We start from the raw sequence: 26,560 nt of genomic DNA on the forward strand, positions 1-26,560 counted from the left end.
ACAGTTACATATATACATACAGACATTACATACACATACAGATATTACATATACAACACAGACACATATGTACATAGTGCACTATAACAGAATTCTCAGATGTCGCTCATTGAAACAGAGGAAACGCTAAGTTGTAATGGAGATCTTATGCGCAGATATATGGGGAAATGTTAAAGGGGTATTCCACTCAAACATAACTCTTAATATGTTGCTGCCCCTGATGAGACTAACAATACCTTCCATACTTGTTATCTACTCAGTCTTCCTTCCCCAATTTTGAGCTGCTGCTGCTTTCTGCTGAAGTCCCAAAAATCTGTGTGTGAGCTTTTTTCTTCCTCTCCGCCGCCTCCCTTCTGAGACGACTGATGTAAGCAAGTCCCTGGCAGGCTTTATCTGCAACTGTGTAATGCTGGGAGGGTTAATCTGAGGTCAAGTTGCTAATGAACTTGTTGTGATTAATCCTCCCTGTATTACAAAGTTGCTACAATGTTGCAGATAGAGACTTGTTAGCCATTTCAGAAGGGAGGGGGAGACAGAGAGAAAAGCTCACACACAGATTTTTGTGTCTTCAGCAGAGAACTGGGGTAAGGAGACTGAATACATAAGAACAGGTATGGAATAAATTGTTAGTCTCACCTTGGGCAGCAACATATGAAAAGTCACATGTGAGTGGAATATCCCTTTAAAGCAGATGTCCGGGTGTCTATAAGTGAACCAGATGCGGATACTTGAGTTTTCCTCTACTAACAGCTCCCCGTCTATAGAGTCTGTCTCACTGTCTTCCCCAAGATCCCTCTCTTCTTCCATGAGTAGCTGTGAGTCACGGGAAGCCAGTGAGGATGTGGAGTGACTAGTGATGGACCCCATTCTGTATAGGGAAACTAGTGAATGAGGCAAACATGGTGCAAAGATGAGACGCCAAGGACAGGAAATGGTGGGGAAGAAGGGACGGTCATCTACAAGACAGGAACAGAAAACCCACTGTGAATCCTCCTCAATTGTCCAGTTGTACAACAATAGTGCAGATGGTGCAAATAATATAAGTATCTCTGTGTCTTCTGGAAATAAGTAACACTGGTTGTAGATGCCAGACAGACAATTAAGCCATTAAAGGGGAACTCTAGCAAAAATGTTTTTCCTTCTAATCAACTGGTTTAAAAAAAAAAAAGTTATATGGATTTGTAAATTACTTATGTTTAATAATCTCCAGTCTTCCAGTACTTATTAGCTGCTGTATGTCCTGCAGGAAGTGCTGTATTCTTTCAAGTCTGACACAGTGCTCTCTACTGCCACCTCTTTCCATGCCAGGAACTGTCCAGAGCAGCTGCCAATCCCCATAGAAAACCTCTCCAGCTCTGGACAGTTCCTGACATGGACAGAGGTGGCAGCAAAGAGCACTGTGTCAGACTGGAAAGAACACACCACTTCCTGCTGGACATACAGCAGCTGAAAAGTACTGGAAGTCTGAAGATTTTTAAATAGAAGTAATTTCCAAATCTTCTCTGACACCAATTGATTTGAAATGAAAAGGATTTTCCAGAGTTCCCCTTTAATATTCAATATTTCTATATCAAGATAACTGGTGCATCTATGGTGAAAAATATCATCTGCCATCTATCACATTACCTTATCGTGCTGCTTTTAAAATGTTTAAGATGAATACTAGAATTTTCAAAATTTCTGTGTCTATAGTAGATTTACACTCTGTTGTGCTGCCAAAGTGTGTATGACTACAAAGTGCAGCACAAGTAATAAAACACTAATAACTTACCATTCACACTTTGCTGTGTACAATGACGTGGCCAACTCACATTTCTGCTAGCCACGGGCTATAAGCAACATGGCTTACCTGCTGTGAAGACCACCACCTACACCACACTTAGGGTGGAAAACTTACCATGAGTTACTGAAGGGCTGAAGTAAGTCCAGGTAAAATACAGATGTGTCCAGCCTTACCCTTCCATTAGATAAGTTAAGTTAAGGAAAGGCCTACACTAATCCTATGACATGTAAAACACTTGCACAAAAAAGTATCACTTCTCGTTGGTCTACGCCCTGTATGATGTATAAATAATACAAGCTTGGTGGTTGTGAGGGGACATGAAAACAAGGTGGGGGAGATGTGAAAAAGTTATTACTAGTGAGATAGTGATTGTACTGTGCTTGGACTGTAGTTGTTTTATCCATCCACCAGGTGGCGCCCCAGTATTTCTAATATGAGAACCTTGATTTTATGTAACAATCCGAGCACGGTCTGGGTACTTTCTCTTTTTGTTCGGTCATCAGGCAGTTTTCCACACTGAAAAATAGAAATCGTCCCACCTCGCTCTATTAGGAAAGTAACAATAATCGGCCTGTGTAAAAGGACCAGCGAGCAGCCGACGATTGATTGATCGATTATTGATCAATCTTTTGTGCGAGCATATAAATTATCGGCCGTACATTTCTCCTGTTTGTGCAGCCAATAACAATGTATTTAAAGGGCAGCACGAAGAATCCAGTACAGCCTGGCGGCACTATTATATGAGCCTTATAAAGGTTCTGTACACGAGTACCGATCTCACTGCCTCCTATCAGGCTATGTAGAACGTCCTTCGATCTACATCCAGCGTGGTGTATAAGGTGGACGTGCACTTTAGGAGGCAGATGTGATGGAAACCTCATTCATTATATCTGTCCATGTTCTTACCACTTCTCTGGCCGTTCTTCCAGCATAAAGCTCCCGCTATCACACTGATCAGTCCAAGGGCAAAGATCACTGCAGAGACGCTGATCTTAATGATCTGAACGGAGGTCAAACCAGGTTCTGTGTGAGAGAGAAGGAATGGATGAGACTATCATAGAGTCAAAAGGCCTCATTCTATATCAGGAAAACAGAAGAATATTGATAAACACACACGCAGCTATATGGGTTTAACTCTTAAAGTGTCACTGTTGTTTAAAAAAAAATTTTTTTTTTCAGAAATCAATAGTCCAGGCGATTTTAAGAAACTTTGTAATTGGGTCTATTAGCCGAAAAATGCATTTTTATCATGAAAAAGAAGTTTGAAGCTCCCCCCCCTGTCTTCATTGTTCTCTATGGAGAGGGGAGGGGTGGAGGGAGATAAGGCACCAAAACAGGACAACAAAGAGTTAGTTTACAGCTACATCACCTGGTTATCTCCTCTGACAGTCAGCACTGACCTCTCTGACCTCTGAATAGCAGCTTTCATGCAGCCCCCTGCTGTGTAATCCTTTGTTCTCTGCTGGTGACTAATCTCCCTCCTCCCCCTCCCCTCTCCATAGGTTACACAGGGCATGACTGATGTAAAAAAAAAGTCGAGATTTCCTGATAATGAGCAGTGAATGAGAGAGAGAGGATGCAGATAATGGCATATTTGCCTAATAAACCCAATTACAAAGTTTCTTAAAATCGCCTGGACTATTGATTTCTGCAAAAAACAAACAAACAAACAAAAAAAAAACAACAACAGTGACACTTGATAGGGAACTATGAAAATGCTTTCTAATCTATTGTCCTTGTGATGTAGAGCAGGAGGAGCTGAGCTCACTGATATATGGGATTGAGCATATATAGCATAAATAGCAGGATAGAGTAGAAGGTTTGGATATATGCCGGCAGGTTTCTCATACTTACTCCAAGTCTTCATCATGGGGTGCTCAAGGCTTCCGTGGTCTACCAGACATGTGTAGTTGTCTCCAGGAAGGGAATCCCTCAGATCTAGTTTTAACACAATCTGGTAGGTCCAGTCTCCGGCTCGTACGGCCCGAGTTTCATTCTTAACCACAGTCTTTTCATTTTTAATCCAGGCCACCACAATGTCTTCTGGGTAAAACCCCCAAACGTAGCAGATTATTACTGGGAGATTTTCCCCATTAAACTGATCCGGAGAATATACCTCCATAGACGGTTTTACTGCAGAGAGAGGAAAATATTGGCAGGGAAGTTTTTTTTCTATCTAATCTAATCCACATAATTGTACATGAGAGGCATATTTTAGTACAGTACAGTGGTACCTTGGTTTAAGAGTAACTTGGTTTAAGAGCGTTTTGGTTTAAGAGCTCACAGTTTTTCAAAATTGTGACTTGGTGTAAGAGCATTGCTTTGGTGTAAGAGCTCCCTGTACTGGGTGGGAGGGGGAGTGTAGGAGGGGCACGGTCTGCATAACGTGGTCTACAGCTCTGTACTCTGACCCAGGAAGTCTCCCTCACCCTCCAAATCATAGCAGATCCACTTCAGGCTGGGGCTTACATCAGAGGACAGGACTGTGGGGGTAATCTCTCCATAGCTGTAACCCCTCTCTCCCCGGACAGAGAGCGCTGCTATACTGTGCCCACATCTGCCCTGTTCATTCCTTCCTGCTCCCTGCAGTCTCTCTCAGCCCTTGTGTTTCCCATCCTCTCCATTACTGTACAGTAACTTATAATATCACAGATTCTGCTGTTTCTGAATGTTTGTTTAATCTGTTTTACATGTTATTCAGCATAATAAATCATTATTTTTGGGGTGTGGAACCAATTCTCTGCATTTCAATGATTTCTTATGGGAGAATTTGCTTTGGTGTAAGAGTGGATTCGGATTACAAGCCCCGTCCCGGAACGGATTATGCTCGTAATCCAAGGCACCACTGTAGTTATTTTCCTGTATATAGGAGGCAGTATTATAGTAGTTATAACAAATCCAAAGAGGAAAAAGAGCTAGCACCAAAGTGGGGCAATTCCAAGTACTCATGAGCTAGGACAATCCTTGTGAGGGTGAATAGGCTGACAAATGGCAGCTCGGAGGTGCAGAGAGCTAGACAAAGTAATTGAAATGGTGAATGATGAAGAAAAACAGCGAGCACTCACCAACTGCTGCAACTTAGGGTCCTATTACACGGAGCGATTTTTAACGATTAACGACTAACGATAAACAATAGCTAATGAGATTGTTTATTGTTAACCTGAAATCGTTCACCATATTACACAGAACGATAATTGTTAGTTACAATCGTTACTACAATCGTTATTATGATCGTTACTATGGTCGTTTACTCCATCTGATCCCAGCAAAACAATGGACAATGTGCAATTACACTGAACGATTAGTGAACAAATGCGGAACTTGAGCAAACGAATGTGAAATTACAGCGAACGATTAACGATAATTTTAGGTTCAGCTCTAAATCAACGATCAACGACATACGAACGACTTTCCGATCGTTGCCTGCAATTACACAGAATGATTGTCGTTTAAATTCGAACGATATAACAATTGTTCGCACAATTATCGTCCTGTGTAATAGGGCCCTTAGTCCTTTTATTCAGAAACCAGTTCAGCTAGTAGTTTCCCCATACATGCTGAAGTGAAATAGGAAATACGCTAGTAGCTATATTTGTGTTGATGGGAGCTAGTACTACAACCATTATACATTTGCCTGTAGGGAGAGCATTATATTAGATGCTTAAACCTGATCCCAATTAAAGGAGTATTCCACCCAAGAGCTAAAATATTAAATGCTCATAAACCTAGCTGGTGCTACTCACCAAGTCCCCCTAAGTAGTTGTTAGGATAGGGACAGGGAAACCCAAGGACAGGTGAGCCCTGAAGCTGGCACCCGCCCCACTGCCCCTACCTGCTTGCCTCAGATGCTCTAATAGCAGCGGACAACTGGACGGCAGTCCCTGATCTCACTGAGTGGAACACAGAACAAAACAAGACAATACACAACACAATGAAGGGAAGTCAGGAGTCCAAGTCAAAACCAACCGAGCAGCAAAGTACAAAATCGTGTCCAAAAGGGTAGTCAAAGGGTTAATAGCCAAAGTCAGGCAAACAGAGAATAAATGCAGGAAACTGCTAGGTCAAGCAAACTAGGAGCTGGGTACTATCGCAGGCAGGAACATGATACAAATGCTGGTACTTATGGAGCCTGTAGTCCCAGCCTCAGGCTTGATTGGGGCTGAGGCTCCAGGTCCTGCCCAGATACTGACAGCTTACTGGTGAGTCAGCTGTCAGTCAGCAATCAGTGAGCACACACACAACACCTATGCTGATCAGCCAGGGGAGTGACACCCTGGCCTCTGCTACAACATGGAATAGCAGAGCAGAGTAGGTGAAAAACATGAGAAGCAGTCCGGCTGCTATGGACGCCGTTTGGTTTGGTTTGGCTGCACGTATCAGTGATGCCAGGAGACGAACACACGGCCCGAGTCCTAACAGTAGTTTTATCCATCTCCTGTCTTTCTAGCTGCTGCTGTCCCTGAATTTAAAGTTCTTCTAAAAGCCTGTCTATATCCAAGATGGCGCAGATTGGGAAATCTCCCAGCATGCTTTGCACCTCAGAGCCAACTGCCAAGTATCTGCCTCATCTTGTATTATCTGCCCTGGCCATAGCTATAATTAGTAAAACCAATCAATATAAAAGATTTATTTTATTCTTATATTATTTTTAACCCTTGTTGGGGAACAGCATAGTCAGATACCAAATGCAGAGAAAGGGGTTAACACACAGTTCTTATCTCCTCTGCTCCTGTCATTGCTGCCTCTCATTTTATGACTTTATTTCTCTGATTTCTAACCTGTGTGACACCTCTGCTCCTGTCAGTGCTGCCGCACAGACAGACCTCCATATACTACTGAGAAAGAGAGCTGAATTTTGGCAGGTCAGACATAAGCAGTCAACCTTGAGACAGTGAGGGGGGTTTCTGGACCCTTCTTAATTTATGGGCCCACTTACAGCTACACCTATATGTAGAGGTAGGTTTCACGCCCAGGCCTGGTGCTGGAGGGGACTCCCTGTCACATATAAAGATAATGTCATTAGAAAGGACAGAAGACAAGTGGGGCCTGGTAGAGATTTTGCATTGGCATCCATTCACTATGAGTTCCCACTACGTAAGACACCGGCCGTTCTGTGTTTCAGAGAACATCATCCTGGCCGGTACTGCAGTACCAGTCGGATGATCTTCACTTCTGATGAATTGGGATGCAGGCGCATCCATGCGCGCCCGCATCCCAATTCGCTGCTGCACACAATGGGGTGTGCGGCGGGAGGCACACGCTCCATTGTGTGAACTGACAGGTTCACACAATGTCACTTTTTTGCGGTGCCGCTAGCGATCCCGGACGGAGTGTGTACTGTGGGGGGGGGATCTACGAAACTTACGCCAGAGGCGTACGCCAGGGAGAAGGTGCAGATTCGCCCCTTCTCCCTGGCGTACGCCTCCTTTACGCCCGGCCTGTGGCTGGCGGAGCTTGGGGAGGGTTGTGATAAGGCGGGGAGGAGGCGTGGCCTCCTCCCATACCTCATTTATGATGATCTACACCTGCTGGAAGGTGTACGCTGGGCGCAGATTTGGCAGCGAAAAGGAGGAGGGGCCTAATATAAGACCGGCGTACTTGTACTTGTGGTCTTCGTAAATCCCCCCCATAGTATACGCTCCGTTCAGGATCTCTCGCGATGCCGTAGAAAGCTGACATGTCAGCCTCCCGTGTGCCCCGCTCGCCCAATGGGTGGGCTGGCAGAGCTTGCGGGGGCGCAAATCATGATGCAAAACTACACCTGCTGGAAGCAGGTGTAGATTTGGTACGCCGGGTGCAGATTCGGGCGCCCGGCCGGCCGGATTAACTTAGAGGCATATGCCTGTCGTGAAAAGGGGCGGGGCTTAATATACGCCGGTCTTCATAAATCCCCCCCTATGTGTATACACTCTGTCCGGGATTCCCTCAGCTGCAGTACAATGTAAGTTCAGTAGGAATCGCGGCCGTTGTTGAAAATCGGCAACAACGGCCATGATTACTTCTGAACTTACGTTGTGTGAACATAGCCTGACTCTGGACATACATGCACTGATATAAGAATATGTATACAACTCCTGTATTACATGTCAATGACCACTCACCTCTTCTTTCCACGGTAGAATTCCAGAAGGTCTTTGCGTTCTCTTCGCACCTTTTCTTCTCGTATTTCACATAATTTCGCATGTCTGGTTTAGTGTTGAATTGGGTGGTATATTTCACCAATACATCCCTCATTTTCTGGATGGATGAATACGGGAAAAACATATCTTCTCTGTTGTCATATACCACGGCAGGAACGTGATTAAATATAATAGCATACTGAAATGTCGCACTTTCCTGCTTATCATCTCCATAATCGCACTCGGAAATCTCCTGCACAACGTAACCTGCAAGGAAGACAATGAAAACATCGAACATGATCCACTATAAAGGATAAGCTATTCAGAAACCTGGATTCTTTACTGTAACAGCAGTGACACTAATGTAGCTTAAAAAAAAAAAAAAATCACCATCATATTACTGTGTCTCCTAGGTGGCGCTGGTGTGCAAAATAGAATACAGATGTCATAGTAGTGGAAGGTTACATTACTAATAAAGCAACATGTTTAGACTTTAAAGGGGTAGTTTAACCCCTTAAGGACAGAGCCAATTTCGATTTTTGCGTTTTAGTTTTTTCCTCCTTGTGCTTAAAAGGCCATAGCACTTGCATTTTTCCACCTAGAAACCCACATGACCCCTTATTTTTTGCGTCACTAATTGTACTTTGCAATTACAGGCTGAATTTTTGCATAAAGTACACTGCGAAACCAGAAAAAAATTCAAAGTGTGGTGAAATTGAAAAAAAAAAGCATTTTGTTTATTTGGGGGAAATGTGTTTTTACGCCATTCGCCCTGGGGTAAAACTGACTTGTTATATATGTTCCTCAAGTTGTTACGATTAAAACGATATATAACATGTATAACTTATATTGTATCTGATGGCCTGTAAAAAATTTAAACCATTGTCAACAAATATACGTCACTTAAAATCGCTCCATTCCCAGGCTTATAGCGCTTTTATCCTTTGGTCTATGGGGCTGTGTGAGGTGTCAGTTTTTGCGCCATGATGTGTTCTTTCTATCGGTACCTTGATTGCGCATATACGACTTTTTGATCGCTTTTTATTACAATTTTTCTGGATTTGATGCGACCAAAAATGCGCAATTTTGCACTTTGGGATTTTTTTGCGCTGACGCCGTTTACCGTACGAGATTGGGAATGTGATTAATTAATAGTTCGGGCGATTACGCACGCGGCGATAGCAAACATGTTCATTTATTTATTTATTTTTATTTATAACCTGGGAAAAGGGGGGTGATTCAGACTTTTATTAGGGGAGGGGGCTTTTTACTATTAACAACACTTTTTTTTTTACTTTAACACTTATACTAGAAGCCCCCCTGGGGTTAGGGTTATTCCCCCCTGGGGTTAGGGTTATTCCCCCCTGGGGTTAGGGTGATTCCCCCTGGGGTTAGGGTTATTCCCCCCCTGGGGTTAGGGTTATTCCCCCCTGGGGTTAGGGTTATTCCCCCCTGGGGTTAGGGTGATTCCCCCTGGGGTTAGGGTTATTCCCCCCCTGGGGGACTTCTAGTATAAGTGCTTTGATCTCTCATAGAGATCTCTGCAGTATAGATATGCTGCAGAGATCCATGAGATAGGCACTCGTTTGCTTTCGGCTGCTGCAGCCGGAAGTAAACGAGTGCCGAGCCGGGGACGGCGCCATCTTGGAGCGGTCCCCGGCCGGCTTCAGAAACGGAGATCGCTCCTCCGGGATAACATCCCGGGGGAGCGATCTCCTTCACTAGACACCAGGGAACGGCTGAATCCGGTAATCGGATGCAGCTGTCATGTTTGACAGCTGCATCTGATTACTGTATTAGCGGGCACAGCGATCGGACCGTGCCCACTAATACCTACGGTCCCTGGCTACAAGCGGCACCCGGGACCACGGCGGTTCAGAACGGGGTCGCCGCGCGGCCCCGCTCTGAACGTCCTTACCGGCATCAGGGCGTAAATATACGCCCGATGTCGTTAAGAGGTTAATGGAGGAAAAAAAATCTTCAAATTTTTGTTATTTACTTCTATTTAAAAAAAAAAATCTCCAGTCTTCCAGTACTTATCAGCTGCTGTATGTCCTGCAGGAAGTGGTGTATTCTCTCTAGTCTAACACAGTGTTTTCTGCTGCCACCTCTGTCCATGTCAGGAACTGTCCAGAGCAGTAGCAAACCCTCCATAGAAAACCTTTCCTGCTTTCCAGACTGGAAAGAATACACCTCTTAATGCAGGGCATGCAGGAGCTGATAAGTACTGGAAGACTGGAGATTTTTTGATAGAAATAAATTACAAATATTTGGCACTTTCTGTAACCAGTTGATTTGAAAGATTTTTTTTTTTTTTTTTTGCTGAACTACCCCTTTAAATTCATAAACAACAAATGCTAATTATATATATACAGAGAAAAGTGTATTATGACGCAGTGACAGTGATCTGTGTAGCGTGCGCTGTACCTGTTACAGGGAGTGATATAGCACCGTATACCAACAGGAGCCCCGGTAGTAACCCGCTCATCTCTGCCGTCCTAGTTCGAAATACAAGTGTTACCTAAAATCCAGAATACAGAAAGTCTGCCCTAAAGTTATCAGCCAATAGGAAATCAGGAGTAAGATGACATCATTAGTTACTAGGGAGAAGCTCGCTCAAAGCTGCACGGTACTTTCTGATCAGGGTTTTAAAGTGAAAGTATGTGAGAAATTGCTGTAGGCGGAATTGGAGGAAATTTCTCATAATAAGAAGCTACCCTGTAAATTTATTTATGTCTGATTCAAAAATAACCTGTCTTGATCCTTTTTTTACCCCTTTCTCTTTCTTATACCTGTAGCTGCTAATAGAAATAAAAGTCAGATATACAGAGACAATGGGGAAAACAGTCTGGTTTTAGGGTAGCTTCACATGTACCGTATCGCTGCGTTTTTAACGCTGCGTTTTTTACATGCGCGTTTTGATCTTCAAATGAAAAAGTTCCCATGAATATTTTTTTTCACATTTTTTAATTGAACGGCAGCAGTAACATAAGGGATGGCGTGGCCTCTCTACTGCCACCACTGGCTTTGTCGAGAACTGCCGGGCTTCTCAAGCCCTGGTCCCAGCATGGTTACAAATAGAGATGAGCGAGCATGCTCGTTCGAATATTAGGGTACTTGATGGTGCTCGTTACTCGGACGAGCATCTTGCGATACTCAAGACAATGGCATCTTCCTCTTCCTGAATGTTTGGCGGTTTTTCTCAGCCAATCATCATACAGGAGAGTCTTTGGGAGCTTGTATCATCACGTGGGAACCCTACATGTCATTAGCAGCGATTGGCTGGCCAGATCAGATGACCTAGGCATATGAGAATCAGGTCCCGCGATGCTCGCTTCAGACACAGGCTAGGGAGAGAGCTGCTGTCTGTCAGCGAGAGTGTTAGGGTGGGAAATTTTTTTTTTTTTTTTTTTTTTTTCATTCTCTGTCATTTCGGTTATCTTCCAACAATGTATCACAACGGATTACCATATACCTGCTTTTGTTATCACACAGTATACCATATATATATCACTGAATATTGATTAATTATTATGCAGCTACTTTTCCGTTGTTGATCTGTGGGACGTTCCTCCCCGACCCCCCCCCCCTTCCACTCCTTTCTTCCCCTTCCCTCCCCTCTCCTTTCCCTCCCCCCTTCCCCCCCCCCTCCCCCCCCCCTTTCTCCTTCCTTTCCCCTTCCCCCTCCCTTTCCCTCTCCCTCCCACCTTTGTGGGGGTGGAGTCAGTGGTATTTGGTACATCCTACACATTATATAAGGCTTATTTGTATAGTAGTTACATTGCCATGATTAAGGAGGGCTGCCTCCGCAATGCGTCGGCGTGATTTTAACCAGTTTTTAATTTCACCGTATATGTACCAATAAAGAATTCGCACTATCCTAAGGAGCTGTGGAAAATCTCTTTCTACGTTGGATTTGCCGATACGGGACACGGCCCGCATATATTTCCACGTGCTCCACTCCAAACCCGGAGACTCGTGTACCTGCATGCGCCATTAATTATCTGGGGTGAGCTGATCTACATATATATGTTTCTGGGAATAATAGTGTCTGTTAGGCAGGAATCATCCACAAAGAACCCAACAGCCCTTCTAAGGGCTACAACTACATTTTTTTTTGCCTCCTCTTGGCTGCTGGCTGGGACTTGCCGCCATCTTGGCTGCACGCTGTGCAGAGCGACTGGTGCCAGAAAGGGGACAGCATGTGGTCCACAAAGACCCCAAAGAAAATGCCCAAAGTCCTCTCAGTATTCATTTTTGCTGCTGCTGTACCTTGGCTTCCTGGAATCTGTAGTGCAGCTACACCTATCCTGGCTGTGCAGTGTAACTGGTGCTCTAAAACATACATCACCTGGTACCTGGTACACACAGACTCCATAGACTACACCAAAAGTCCTCCCAGTTGCACCTAGTTGGATGCTTTTCCTAACATGTGCCAGCACATGTGCCTAGCCCATCTTGGTCTGGGTCAGCAAAATTGTATTGAGGTTGACCACGCGGCTGCTGCCCATAATTTGGCGTAATGTTGTGATTAGCCAGGCCCAGAGGCGTCCATACATGCTGCCCCTGCTGTTTCCTGTCAGTTTCCCTGGTGTTTCCATCATTTTCTGAGGTTTCCAGGTTTTTACGCAACCTTCCTTATGCAGAGCTTTGGACCCCTGCAAAAATGCTCGCGTTTCCATTGACTTCAATGGGGTTTGTTACTCAAAACGAGCACCCGAGCACTGGGAAATATTCGTCTCGAGTATCGAGCACCCGAGCATTTTAGTATTCGCTCATCTCTAGTTACAAACCATTATTGCTGCTGCGTGCAGATTCTGAGCCTCCCCTGATCAGTAGCAGATTATAATAGGTCCGTTTTGGGCGGTAGCCCGGTGCCCTGAGCTAAAAGACATATACTCTAGTGGTGTCTTGTCTCCTACAGTTCGGCCAAGATTTGCTAAAAAATTGCTGCCTTTTTACTGCAATTTTGCACACATCAGGGCATCATTACATTATCTATTCTGTTCTAGTGTATTAACACTACGATAGTGTTGCCATAGTTACAGTGGGGTAGGGGGGCCCAGGCTTGGTGAACAGCCCGGGGCCTATGGTAAAGTTAATCCGCCCCTGCCCCTGATGTCCATATAATGCAAGTTAGCATTGGAGTAGACATTACACTGGGGGAATCTGTCTGTGACTCCCCTGATGTCTATTTAATACATGTTACCATTAGAACAGACATTGTACTGGAGGAGCTGTCTGTGTCACTAGTGCTGCAGCCTCCCCTGATGTCTGTATAATACATTACGATTAGAATAGACGTTACACCAGGGGGAGCTGTATGTGATACTAGTGCTGCAGCCTCCCCAGATGTCTAAATAATTCATGTTACCATTAGAATAGAAATTACACTGGGGGAGCTGTCTGTGTCACTAGTGCTGCAACCTCCTCTGATGTCTATATAATATATGTTGCCATTAGAATAGACATTACACTGGGGGAAGCTGTCTGTGACACTAGTGCTGCAGCCTCCCCTGATGTCTATATAATACATGTTATCATTAGAATAGACATTACACTGGGGAGAGCTGTCTGTGTCACTAGTGCTGCAGCCTCCTCTGAGGTCTGTATAATATATGTTGCCATTAGAATAGACATTACACTAGGGGAAGCTGTCTGTGTCACTAGTGCTGTAGCCTCCTCTGATGTCTATATAATACATGTTATCATTAGAATAGACATTACACTGGGGAGAGCTGTCTGTGTCACTAGTGCTGCAGCCTCCTCTGATGTCTATATAATATATGTTGCCATTAGAATAGACATTACACTAGGGGAAACTGTCTGTGTTACTAGTGCTGCAGCCTCCTCTGATGTCTATATAATATATGTCGCCTTAGAATAGACATTACACTGGAGGAGGCTGTCTGTGACACTAGCGTTGCAACCACCACACAATTTAGCAGAGCAAGCTGTGATTGACAGTTATGCCCGCTTTCTCAGCTATACTGTACCGCAGTGGCAACGTTACTGATAAAGACATCTTCCCCTAGTGTAATGTCTATTCTAACACTAACATGCATTATGGACATTCGGGACGGCTCGGTAATGCTAGTGCTGCATGCTGTATCTGTGCCAGGATCAGGGCTTGAGCGGCCCAGCCCAGCCCAGGCTGTTGCTACTCATTGGTAAAAAGAAAAAAAAACTTTTTAATTAAAGGACAACTCCAGCCAAAATGTATTTTTTAAAATGTTATTACATAAGCAAAGTTATACAAATTCCTAATATACACTAATTATGGGAAATGCACATATACTGCTATATCCCTCAATTTAGTACATCAGGCAGGCTTCAATTTCTCTAAAAAAAAAGTGACATCACGACTAGGTCTATACCTGAAGAGACCAGCAGGGGGCGCAGTATATGTAGAAGTTACATGGAAAAAAAATGACGTATGATTTTTACAAGTAATTTCTACATATACTGCGCCCCCTGTTGGTCCCTTCAAGTACAAACACCCAGTTGTGACATTTTTTTAGAAAAAATTGAAGCCTGCCTGATCTACTAAATTGGGGAAAATAGCAGTATATGTGTAAGTTACTTGATAATCGGCCGGTATAAAAGACCCAGCGATCCCCTGATGAATAAGCAAATGCTCATTCCTTTGGCTGACCAAATCTTTTGTGCGGCCATATAAATTATCGCTATTGGCCGCACATCTCTCTGTCTTAACAGGAGGTAACAATGGCCGATAACAATGCATTGAAATGGCCGTGTGATTCATTGGGCTTCTGTAAATGAGTGCCCAGCTTGCTGATTGCCCCTCGTATGCAGCCTAAATTAGGTCATGTAAATGGGCTCTAAGCTTCAGCCCCGTATAGGCTCATTTGTGTGTAAGGTCACAAGTAACCAGCATGATTTGCTAACTTTTGTTTAAAGTGACCTTTTTTCCCATTAGGAACGGTGTGTATATATATATATATATATATATATTTTTTTTTTATTTTTTTTTTGCAGATTCTTTGTTTAAACCAGTGCATCAAGGCGGGGCGTGGGGGAGGGGCATGGTCTGCATAACGGGATCTACAGCCCTGTACTCTGACCCAGGAAGCCTCCCTCACCTTCCAAATCATAGCAGATCCCCTTCAGGCTGGGGCTTACATCAGGGGACAGGACTGTGGAGGTAATCTCTCCATAGCTGTAACCCTTCTCTCCCCGGACAGAGAGCGCTGCATGTATGTGCCCACATCTGCCCTGCTCATTCCTTCCTGCTCCCTGCAGTCTCTGTCAGTCCTTGTGTTTCCCATCCTCTCCATTACTGTACAGTAACTTATAATATCACAGATTCTGCTGTTTCTGAATGTTTGTTTCATTTGTTTTTCATGTTATTCAGAATAATAAATCATTATTTTGGGGGGGTGGAACCAATTGTCTGCATTTCAGTGATTTTGCTTTGGTTTAAGAGTGGATTTGGATTACAAGCACGGTCCCGAAACGAATTATGCTCCTAATCCAAGGCACCACTGTACTTGGAAGTCACATCAGCAAGCAGAGACGGCCGTCATTAGCAGTATGGGAATAAGAGACGGCCGTCATTAGCAGTATGGGAATGAGAAGAGACGGCCGTCATTAGCAGTATGGGAATGAGAAGAGACGGCCTTCATTAGCAGTATGGGAATGAGAAGAGACGGCCGTCATTAGCAGTATGGGAATAAGAGATGGCCGTCATTAGCAGTATGGGAATGAGAAGAGACGGCCGTCATTAGCAGTATGGGAATGAGAAGAGACGGCCGTCATTAGCAGTATGGGAATGAGAAGAGACGGCCGTCATTAGCAGTATGGGAATGAGAAAAGACGACCGTCATTAGCAGTATGGGAATGAGAAGAGACGGCCGTCATTAGCAGTATGGGAATAAGAGATGGCCGTCATTAGCAGTATGGGAATGAGAAGAGACGGACGTCATTAGCAGTATGGGAATAAGAGACGGCCGTCATTAGCAGTATGGGAATGAGAAGAGACGGCCGTCATTAGCAGTATGGGAATGAGAAGAGACGGCCGTCATTAGCAGTATGGGAATGAGAAGAGACGGCCGTCATTAGCAGTATGGGAATGAGAAGTAACGGCCGTCATTAGCAGTATGGGAATAAGAGATGGCCGTCATTAGCAGTATGGGAATGAGAAGAGACGGCCGTCATTAGCAGTATGGGAATAAGAGATGGCCGTCATTAGCAGTATGGGAATGAGAAGAGACGGCCGTCATTAGCAGTATGGGAATGAGAAGAGACGGCCGTCATTAGCAGTATGGGAATGAGAAGAGACGGCCGTCATTAGCAGTATGGGAATGAGAAAAGACGACCGTCATTAGCAGTATGGGAATGAGAAGAGACGGCCGTCATTAGCAGTATGGGAATAAGAGATGGCCGTCATTAGCAGTATGGGAATGAGAAGAGACGGCCGTCATTAGCAGTATGGGAATGAGAAAAGACGACCGTCATTAGCAGTATGGGAATGAGAAGAGACGGCCGTCATTAGCAGTATGGGAATGAGAAGTAACGGCCGTCATTAGCAGTATGGGAATAAGAGATGGCCGTCATTAGCAGTATGGGAATGAGAAGAGACGGCCGTCATTAGCAGTATGGGAATAAGAGATGGCCGTCATTAGCAGTATGGGAATGAGAAGAGACGGCCGTCATTAGCAGTATGGGAATGAGAAGAGACGGCCGTCATTAGCAGTATGGGAATGAGAAGAGACGGCCGTCATTAGCAGTATGGGAATGAGAAAAGACGACCGTCATTAGCAGTACGGGAATGAGAAGAGACGGCCGTCATTAGCAGTATGGGAATAAGAGATGGCCGTCATTAGCAGTATGGGAATGAGAAGAGACGGCCGTCATTAGCAGTATGGGAATGAGAAAAGACGACCGTCATTAGCAGTATGGGAATGAGAAGAGACGGCCGTCATTAGCAGTATGGGAATGAGAAGTTACATATGCCAATTAGTGCAGGTTATAGACAGCGAGGCCTCCAGGCTCCTCATTCTCTTCCATAGCAGCACGTGTCTATTATGGAGGGAATGGCCATGAACTCCTTGCTTCTGGATGTTAAAATATTATTGCTTCTCATAGGTGGTCAGAGAGGAAACTCAATGGTGCTGATTTACTAACATGTCCGTCAGAAAATTTAAAGGTTTTTGTCCATTTCCCTTGTCAATTTGGCTGTTCTGACATATTTAATAACACCCATCATTTTGGTCCAAAAACCAGCCAAGTGGGCGTGCCGTGGGTGTGTACTTTAAAACTCGCCACAGCCGACAGATTTACTAATCATCCGTCAGATTTTATTTTTTTGTATTTGTTTATTTTTTTATATTTTTTTTATTATTTTCCACAAAAAGTTTTTGTACATAACAGAAACCACTTCTAGAGTGACGGGATGGCCGGGTTTTAGTTTTGTCCTGTGGCGTGCACCACATTGCTGAGGATATTTGCACATAGCAACCAATCAGATCTGAACTTTTTTTTAAATACCTGAAAACTAAAAGCTGATTGGTTGTTATGAACAGCTGCTTCACTGCCAAGGAATGATAACTCTCCCCCATATTGTTATATGACGTGGCTTACACATTCATCCCTATATTAGTTTATGTAGATCAGACGGGCACATCCTATGACTCTTTGTTGTAAAACTATATATCCCATCATGCCTGGATAGCCAAAGGGTGCCCAGGCATGATGGGAATTGTAGTTCTGAAAGGGCTGGAGGGCAGCAGATGGGCACCACTGATCTAGGATATAACAGTCTCCTGTCCGTGACATAATCAGCTTCACTAAACTTATGTGGACCGGACAAACAGCATATATGAGGAGGACATTGGCGCTATATATATATATATATATATATATATATATATATATATATATATATATATATATATATATATATAATGTCTCTGATAATTTATGGTGGCTTTATGGCACAGTTGATAATCCTGGGAAGTTTAGGAAGTTTGCAGTCTCTTCAGTCTTCGAAAAGCAAAACGAGGAGGAGATGGATTCAGTCTGCAGGGAAGAAAACAGAGTAAGCATTACTGCGAATGATCAACAGGTCAATAGCGATATAAAAAACATTCAATGTTATAACACACAACCTTGAGATTTAATGGGGAACTCCAATGAAAATCTGTTTTTTTTTTTTCTCTTCAAATCAACTGGTGTCAGAAAGTTATATAGATTTGTAATTTACCTATATTTAAAAAAGTATGTCCTGCAGGAAGTGGTGTATTCTCTCTCGCTCTCTGCTGCCACCTCTGTCCATGTCAGGAACTGTCCAGAGCAGTAGCAAATCCCCATAGAAAACCTCTTCTGCTCTGGACAGTTCCTGACATGGACAGAGGTGGCAGCAGAGAGCGCTGTGTCAGACTAGAGAGAATACACCACTTCCTGCAGGACATACAGCAGCTGATAAGTACTGGAAGACTGTAGATTTTTTAATAGAAGTAAATTACAAATCTGTATAACTTTCTGACACCAGTTGATTTGAAAAAAAAAGTTTAAAGTTTAATTTGGATTTTCTACTACTTTTACTACTTACTTCTACTTGTGGCCACACATTTTCAATAACTGAAAGTAGAATGATCGTTTGGCTGTCAGTTATGTCTCCCATCCGGCCCCCGTCCTCCCCATATACTGTAACATCCCGCACGACAGAACGTTTCTGTGTTCCCTATGGCGAGCCAAGGAGTAAGCCACATAGAGGAAGCTCTGGCTGCAGCTTATCTCTTCCAGAACAAAGGAGTTGGGCAGTGATTTTCCATTACACTAGACCCCATTTCCACCTATACTGCACCGTCTGTCGGTGGTCGGTCAGGAGAGCCCCATACATTTTATACTACTGGGTATGGCTGGCAAAAGTATAAGGTGTTTTTTTTTTTTTTTAAGACTATGCTTGATTTTATTTGAAAGTCTATGGTCGTTCCTTGGCTGATCACTGTCCTTATTCCAGGAAGCAATATCTGCCTGATTTCACAGATAATCAGCCTGTGTAATGGGGTCTTTAAAGGGGTCGTCCAGCAAAAAATGTTTTCTTTTAAATCAACTGATATCAAAAAGTTATATAGATTTTAAAAAAATTACTTCTATTAAAAAATCTCAAGTCTTCCCATACTTATTAGCTGCTGTATGTCCTGCAGGAAATTTTGTTTGATTTCCAGTCTGACACAGTGCTCTCTGCTGCCATCTCTGGCCGAGACAGGAACTCTGTCTTGGCCAGAGATGTCAGCAGAGAGCACTGTGTCAGACTGGAAATAAAACAACATTTCCTGCATGACATAAAGCAGCTGATAAGTACTGGAAGACTTGAGATTTTTTTATAGAAATAAATTACAAATCTATATAACTTTCTGACACCAGTGATTTGAGAGAAAAAGATTTCGCTGGACAACCCCTTTAAAGCCTGACATGGACACAAGTAGAAGTTATGGACGGCAGATAACAGAACAGAAAGCCCGAGCTTACCCTGATTGTGTAACGTCTTAGCAAAGTAGAAGAAGAGGAGACTCAGGAGGAGGAAGATGATGCCGAGAGCGAAACCCAGACCACACAGGACGTTCTCCAGCAGATCAGAAGGTACCGGATACTGAGGAACTGAAAGTCAGGAAGGATTGATAAATACCCAGCATCTGTCTCTGAACCGCACGTCATTTATTTTTAGGATCTTTGCAGTCCTTATATACAAGAAGCCTGAAATTGGAGAACTAGATATCCTGGAAGCAGAACTTACTGACTCCTATAGAAAAGAACAAGGTGCTATATCTATGAAGACATGAAAGTTGTTACGATATCTGTTGGTATATACAACACATATATATATATATATATATATATATATATATATACACACTTGCATCCATTGACAATCCAAAGTGCTATGGAATAATATACAGTACAACTGTCCCATATATTATTCCATATCAGATCCTTGCCTTTACTGACAGATAAGTCGTATCGGAGGTGTCACTATACTCAGATAAGCTCGGCTGACTCATCCGTCTCTCCTCACAGTAGCCTTATTATGGCACTGTTATTTTATAAATTAGTATTTAGGGAAGAAAGATCTTCGTATAGTTAAAGGGGTACTCCAGCGTAATTATTTTTTTATTTCAAATCAACTGGTTTCAGCAAGTTGTATAGATTTCTAATTTACTTCTATTTAAAAATTCTTCCAGTACTTATCAACTGCTGTATGCCCTGCATGAAGTGGTGTATTCTTTCCAGTCTGACACAGTGCTCTCTGCTGCCACCTCTGTCCATGTCAGGAACTGTCCAGAGCAGGAGAGGTTTTCTATAGGGATTTGGGCAGTCCCTGACATGGACAGAGATGGCAGCAGAGAGCACTGTGTCAGACCGAAAAGAAAACACCACTTCCTGCAGGGCAAACAGCAGCTGATGAGTGCTGGAAGACTTTGTAAGTAGATTACAAATCTGTATAACTTTCTGACACCAGTGGATTTGAAAGAAAAACATTTTCGCCAGAGTAATCCTTTAAAGGGGTTATCTAGTTTTTTTAAATATCTTAAGATAGATTATCAATATCGGGGTCTAACTTTCGGGAACCTAGTCTAATCTCTGTGGATGCTGGGACCCTTACGTCCTCCATTGTTACATTAGTTTCTGCTACTAAGATTCCTTTTGCAAAGTCAAATAAGTTTGGAAATCTTCTTTAAAGGAGTATTCCCATGTGACAAAGTTATCCCCTAGCTACAAAATGTAGGGAGGTCTGACTGGTGGAGGACCCCCACCATGTGCTTGAGAATAGGGACCCCAGTCTGTCATTCGAATGGCATACATAGTGTTGTGCATACACAGTGCATATACAGCCGTGTATACTGTTCAGCTGTTTCCGGCAGCTCCCACACAACATAATTGTGGCACACGTGTGACCCTCTGCTCCAACCTAACGTGAGGCGGGGGTCCCCATTCTCAAGAACATGGGGGCCCCCCGCTGTTAATCCAACCGTGATCAGCTAGTTACATTGTACACAAGATAGGGGGTAATTTTGTTCAAGTTTAAAGGGGTAGTTCACCCAAAAAAAAATTTCTTTCAAATCAACCGCTGCCATGAAGTGCCAGAGATTTGTAATTTACTTCTATTAAAAAATCTCAAGCGTTCCAGTACTTATCAGCTGCTGTATGCACAACAGAAAGTTGTATTATTTCCATTCTGGAGAGAAGGAGAGGTTTTCTATGGGGATTCGCTACTGCTCTGGACAGTTCCTGACATGGACAGAGGAGGCAACAGAGAGCACTGTGTCAGACAGGAAAGAAAACACCACTTCCTTCTGGACACACAGCAGCTGATAAGTACTGGAAGACTTAAGATTTTTTAATAGAAGTGAATTACAAATCTCTGGCACTTTATGGCACCAGTTGATTTGAAAGAAAAAAATTTTTGGTGGACTACCCCTTTAAAGGGGTTCTCCAGCCCTACAAAAACATGGCCACTTTCTCCCAGAGACAGCACCGCTCTTGTCTCCAGGTCAGGTGTGGTTTGCAATTAAGATCCATTCACTTTAATGGAACTGAGTTACAGAACCTGCACCCAAACTGGAGACAAGACAAGAAAGTGGCCATGTTTTTGTAGCGCTAGAGAACTTCTTTAAACACTAACTAGCTGAAGCTTTATGCAGACCCGGGGGACGCCCAAGCTTTAATGCATTTGATCTACTGTTTTTTTTTAATCCTCACCCAATCACCAGTGTAGTGAAGCCAAATTATTCTCAGTGCTTGGTAAACCCACCCCAACTTTCATCAATACAGCATAGCCTTCCCTCCTCCATCCGCTATGGCTGCTGTAACTACCAGTACAGACATGATACAACAAGTTCTCATCTAAACTCTTCAATTTCCTGGCTGATTGTCAAAGGTTGCTTGGCCATGGATGATGGGAATACTCAGCATCTCTCTGCTTCACTGAAACTCACAAGCTGGATATAAGGAGTCAGGACATGAAGTATAATGGAATGTGACCTTTGTCTGTCATAAAACCAACAAGACAGGTTTCATTAAAAAAAAAAAAGTTTATGATGACCTTTTAAAAAGTTTAGAACAGGGGTAGGGAACCTTGAATCTCCAGCTGTTGCAAAACTACAACTCCCATCAGGCATGATGGGAGTTGTAGTTTTGCAACAGCTGGAAAGCCAAGGTTCCCTACCCCTGTTCTAAACTTTTTAATAGCCGCGGTTTAGAAAAATTCCACTTTACTGCACTCACTATGTAGGCCCTTTCATACATACAGCACATGGACGTCTGGGTGTTAGAACTGAGCAATGGAGAACACCCCTTAGCTAGCTAACACTTCAGTAACATAGAGGGGCCGAAACGTACAGCGTTAAGAGTTAGGGAACAGCGCGGTCAAACAAAACAGCCAAAAAACAGCCAACAGCAGAGGCTTCACATGGATCATGATGGCACAGGATTGTTCATTATAGAGATCCTCTTTAAAGAAACTCTGTCAGCAGGTTTATGGTGTCCTATCTCAAAATAGCATAAACTTGTGACAGAGAAGCTGAACAGAACAATGTATCACTTATATTGTTCTGTGCAGCTGATCCAGAAATATCCTACTGAACAACATGGCCAATAAGTAACCGTGTCCATTATGTGCATGAGCTTGGTCGTTCCAGATATTCATGAGAAGCAGAAGACTCCGCCCACCAGCTGCTGATTGGCAGTTATCTATCTATGCTGTGTATAGGCAGTCAACTGTCAATCAGCAGCGGGAGGGCGGGAGAGGGGTGTGGCAAGAATCCTATTCTCCTGCATATTAGGTGAACGGCTGAACAGAATGATGTACTGTAAGTAATACACCCATCTGTTCAGCATTTCTGTCACTAATTCACTAGTAAATCCATTCACTTGGGAAAGCAGCCTGAGCCAGCAAAGCTGCAGCCGTGGAAAACTGTAGCAGAACAAGCAGTGATTGACAGTTATCCCCTCTTGCTCTGCTTCGGCTGCAGCACTACTGGCACAGCCAGCTTCACCAAGCCTAATGTCTATTCTAATGCTGGTCAAAGGGATACTAGCTCTCCTTACATAAAGACGTGTGGAGACACGTGTCACTCTTATTGCTGCCACTCAATGTAAAAAACTTTAATAAAGAAATGTAAAAAATATTTTTTCTAAACTAAGAATTACCCTATATCTATGGGAATGGTCGTATCCCCCTGTAATAGAATAAGGTTAGGTTCCTCATACATCCGTGAGATACTTACTCCAGTACCCCACAATAGTTCTGTTGTCTCCTCCCACTTGCACTTCACAAGAGAAGACATCGCTGTGGTAGGGGGTGGCATTGAGGTAGGAGAAGGCCTGGAAAGAGAAATCATCCATAGCAAAATAGCTATGTGAGTTCAGCCCCGTTTTCAATATGTCTCCATTCTTCCTCCAGGTGATGGTCAGAGCCGGTGGATAGACGTCATCAATAACACAGATCAAGGTGTTCTGCGCCCCCAATCTGAGCGGATGTGCGGTATACACGGTCACTTGTGCACCACCTAGAAGAAGGAACATAGATAATATGGTGAATAAACTGAAGACACAATGGTCATTTCTCTCATGTGAATAGATTTAGAATCTGGTGGCGGGAAAGGCTTCTGAGTGCCAGTATCCTCACCGCATACTGGGGAGCTTTATGAGATGCAGCTTCTCCATCTCCAGAGAGACCAGGCGCCATTTAGGGTCCCCATACACCTTAGACAGCTCATCCCGCCACTGTCAATGTAAAGTGAATGTAAAGAAAAAAATTGTAAATATGAAAGAGCCTCTAACCTCTGGCTTCAGGAGTGATGTCTATAAGCGCTTTCGTCAAGTCTTCTCTGAATTGGTTACAAAGCTTCAAATGGAAGGAAATATTTGAGGCGTTGGGGAAAGCCCGGTCCCGCCATTGGTCAAAGTCTTTTATCCAAGGCAAGACAGAGTTATCGCTAAAGTTGTAACTGAACATCTGGTCGCCATCGAACATCTTCAGGAGCCCAGACGATGGCGCGTTGGGCTGACAAAACAACATCTGACTCAGAGAATGACCATCTGAAAAATATGATGAAAGATGGAGGAGACACGTGACAGGAGGTCAGAAACAATTAACGGGAACACAAAGGGGGACATTCATGAACGCTGCGGGACTTACGTGTATGTAATTCTGCCAGCCGCTTAACCCCTTCAGCTGCCGCCTGGCTCCCGCGCCGCATACATTACCTGTCCTTGCTGTATGGGGTCCCGCTGTCCTGCTCTCCCGCCCGGCCAATCAGTGGCTGCGGCAGAGCAACACACTGATTGGCCAGGCGGGAGAGCAGTATGCCGGGACCCCGTGCAGCGCGGACAGGTAATGTATGCAGAGCGGGCGCAGCTGAAGGGGTTAAGCGGTCGGCAGAATTACATACACACAGCGGTCGTTCAGACCGCTGTGTGTATGTAGTGAAAGTGACCTGCCAGGACCTAGCTGACTCGCAGCGTTATTAACGCTGCGAGTCAGTAGTCAGAAGCTACCCATAAGTTGAGGTGCTTGTGGTTCCTGATATGCAGATATAGTCAATGATTCCAGGCGCTCACTATCTTCTAATATCCTTGTGATTAATTTACACATCAAAGGGAATACAGGTAACACAGGAGGGGGAGGTCCCATGAATACATTACCTGTACTCACTTTGATGTGTGCATAAAGCACCAGCATACTGGAAGAAAGCGCCAAGATTCACTGACTACACTTACAAAGAGGAACCACTAGACAAGTCCTACAACTCGTCTTTATATAAGACATCATATACCATCCCTAGTGTTCCCTCCGTGCGAAATAAAGCGGTAATTTGCAGTAATCTCATCCTTACAATCATTCCCCTAACTGGACTCAGATTACACAATGAGCCTCATTCATTCTAATATGTTATTGTTATTGCTGCCTCTATTAGACGCCTCCTTTAACCAAACATACATTGTTCTTTGATGCAAGACAATGTGAAAATCTTTTTGGTTAAATAGCAAACAGCTATTGTATGAGACTAGAATTGTTTGTACAGTGATCAGAATGTAGTGCATACAGTGCGTAATCCCCATTTACAACTGCACAACAGATACAATGTGGATAGATAGATACTGTAGATAGATAGATAGATAGATGATAGATGATAGATGATAGATAGATAGGAGATAGATAGATGATAGATAGATAGATAGATAGATAGATAGATAGATAGATGATAGATAGATAGATAGATAGATAGAACATAGATATTACATTATGTTCAAAGATTTCTATGTAAGCTCTTCCTTATAATCACAGCACTATAATACCATGATCCTAAAGTGACACCAATACCAGGAGACCCTCTGCTTTCAGTATAGAATCCATCCATTGGGTGATCATTTACATTACTAGTAGATTTCTTGAGACAAGACGCTGATCCCGGGATTTCTTCCTGATTGTTGTATGTGGGGTCAGGAGGTGAGATTTCCCATAATAGGGAACAATTATGATCCGCCTCGTTTGGACCAATAAAATAGGATTATGGATTGGATATAATGGAACTTTTTGTCTTTTTTCAACCTTATCAGCTATGTAACATTGTAACAAGAAAGAATGATTGTCACTTACCACAGTGAGCCAATGTGGCCAGCAGGGGGAGCAGTAGTATCAATGTATGGAGAGTGTCCATGGATAGCCGGAGCTGCAGCATTTTCATAGTCTTCCTGGTACGGAGTGAGGATAGTGTATGGCACCTGCGTGAGATTTTTATATATATTATATATCTAACTATACAGCGAGTAGTTGAGTGTTTGCTGGGAGACCGGTCATTCCTGCGCACAGCTCCTGGGCTCCAGAATAGGGGGTAATAATAATAATAATAATAAAGTAGTAATAAAGTTGATGTAGTCCATCCCAGGCGTCCTCTATATCACGTGCTGCTGCATGAAGTCTCGTCTGCATTCAGGAATCCTGCCAGCGAGGTGCATGGAGTCTATCGCTTCTGCATGTTTAACACTTTGTGGTGTAACTCCATCTGATGGAGTCACAGGACTCACTGCACTAGGAGGAATCCGCCTACTCTGCTTCATACTGACACATCCGACCAATGAGAGAGCCCTTCTGGGACCGGTCACTTGCTGCTAGGTAGACTCCTCGCTCAGCCTCGGCTTTTCTACAATTAGGTTTTTCTGACTTGCCGGTAATCTTTGGATTTTTTCTTTATTTTTTCTGTGTTCATATATTTCTAGACAATCTGCTTCTTGACAATAAGGAGTCAGAGGATGACGGGAGAATTTGTGACTGTATAAAGTTAGAGGGTAAAAAAAAATAATTAAATAATTGAAACTCCCCGTTAGGTTTAACCTGGGGGAGAATTCCTGTATAATGTGGATCAGTGGTGATCAGACTAAAGTGCTACGTGCAAATCACTTTCTATTAAAGGAAAAGTCGGGGGGCTAATTAAAAATAATCAGAACGGGCAGAAGGTGAGGGAAACGTATGATAAGGAATGCATACTTGCCTTTGCAGTGCCACGTAACACTTCTGGACCCGCCGAGACTCTCCATCTCTTCCAACCCCCCCCCCCCCCCCACATCATGACTCAGCTAAAGGATACTCCGCTCAGCCAGTCAGTGACTAAGGCAGGACACAGAGTGCTCA

General features: G+C 43.6%; 2 protein-coding genes across 2 annotated transcripts; both read right to left on the reverse strand.

Moving 5' to 3' along the window:
• Positions 1 to 531: 531 nt before the first annotated feature.
• On the reverse strand, positions 532 to 11,048 carry LOC138766580 (HLA class II histocompatibility antigen, DM beta chain-like). Its single transcript, XM_069944170.1, has 6 exons — positions 11,037 to 11,048; positions 10,330 to 10,423; positions 7,885 to 8,169; positions 3,638 to 3,916; positions 2,690 to 2,806; positions 532 to 956 (listed from the first exon to the last, which is right to left on the reverse strand). Exons 1-6 carry the CDS (start codon positions 11,046 to 11,048, stop codon positions 547 to 549), a joined length of 1,197 nt encoding a protein of 398 aa, XP_069800271.1. The 3' UTR covers positions 532 to 546.
• Positions 11,049 to 17,792: 6,744 nt separating this feature from the next.
• Positions 17,793 to 26,184, reverse strand: LOC138765813 (class II histocompatibility antigen, M alpha chain). The gene is made up of 5 exons (XM_069942895.1): positions 25,529 to 26,184; positions 23,710 to 23,967; positions 23,154 to 23,435; positions 19,399 to 19,527; positions 17,793 to 17,943 (listed from the first exon to the last, which is right to left on the reverse strand). The coding sequence occupies exons 1-5, from the start codon at positions 25,614 to 25,616 to the stop codon at positions 17,939 to 17,941; spliced, it is 762 nt and encodes a 253-aa protein (XP_069798996.1). The 5' UTR covers positions 25,617 to 26,184; the 3' UTR covers positions 17,793 to 17,938.
• Between the last annotated feature and the right edge of the window lie 376 nt (positions 26,185 to 26,560).

Source organism: Dendropsophus ebraccatus, chromosome 10, assembly GCF_027789765.1.
Source record: "Dendropsophus ebraccatus isolate aDenEbr1 chromosome 10, aDenEbr1.pat, whole genome shotgun sequence".
In the NCBI taxonomy this organism is placed as follows: domain Eukaryota; kingdom Metazoa; phylum Chordata; class Amphibia; order Anura; family Hylidae; genus Dendropsophus; species Dendropsophus ebraccatus.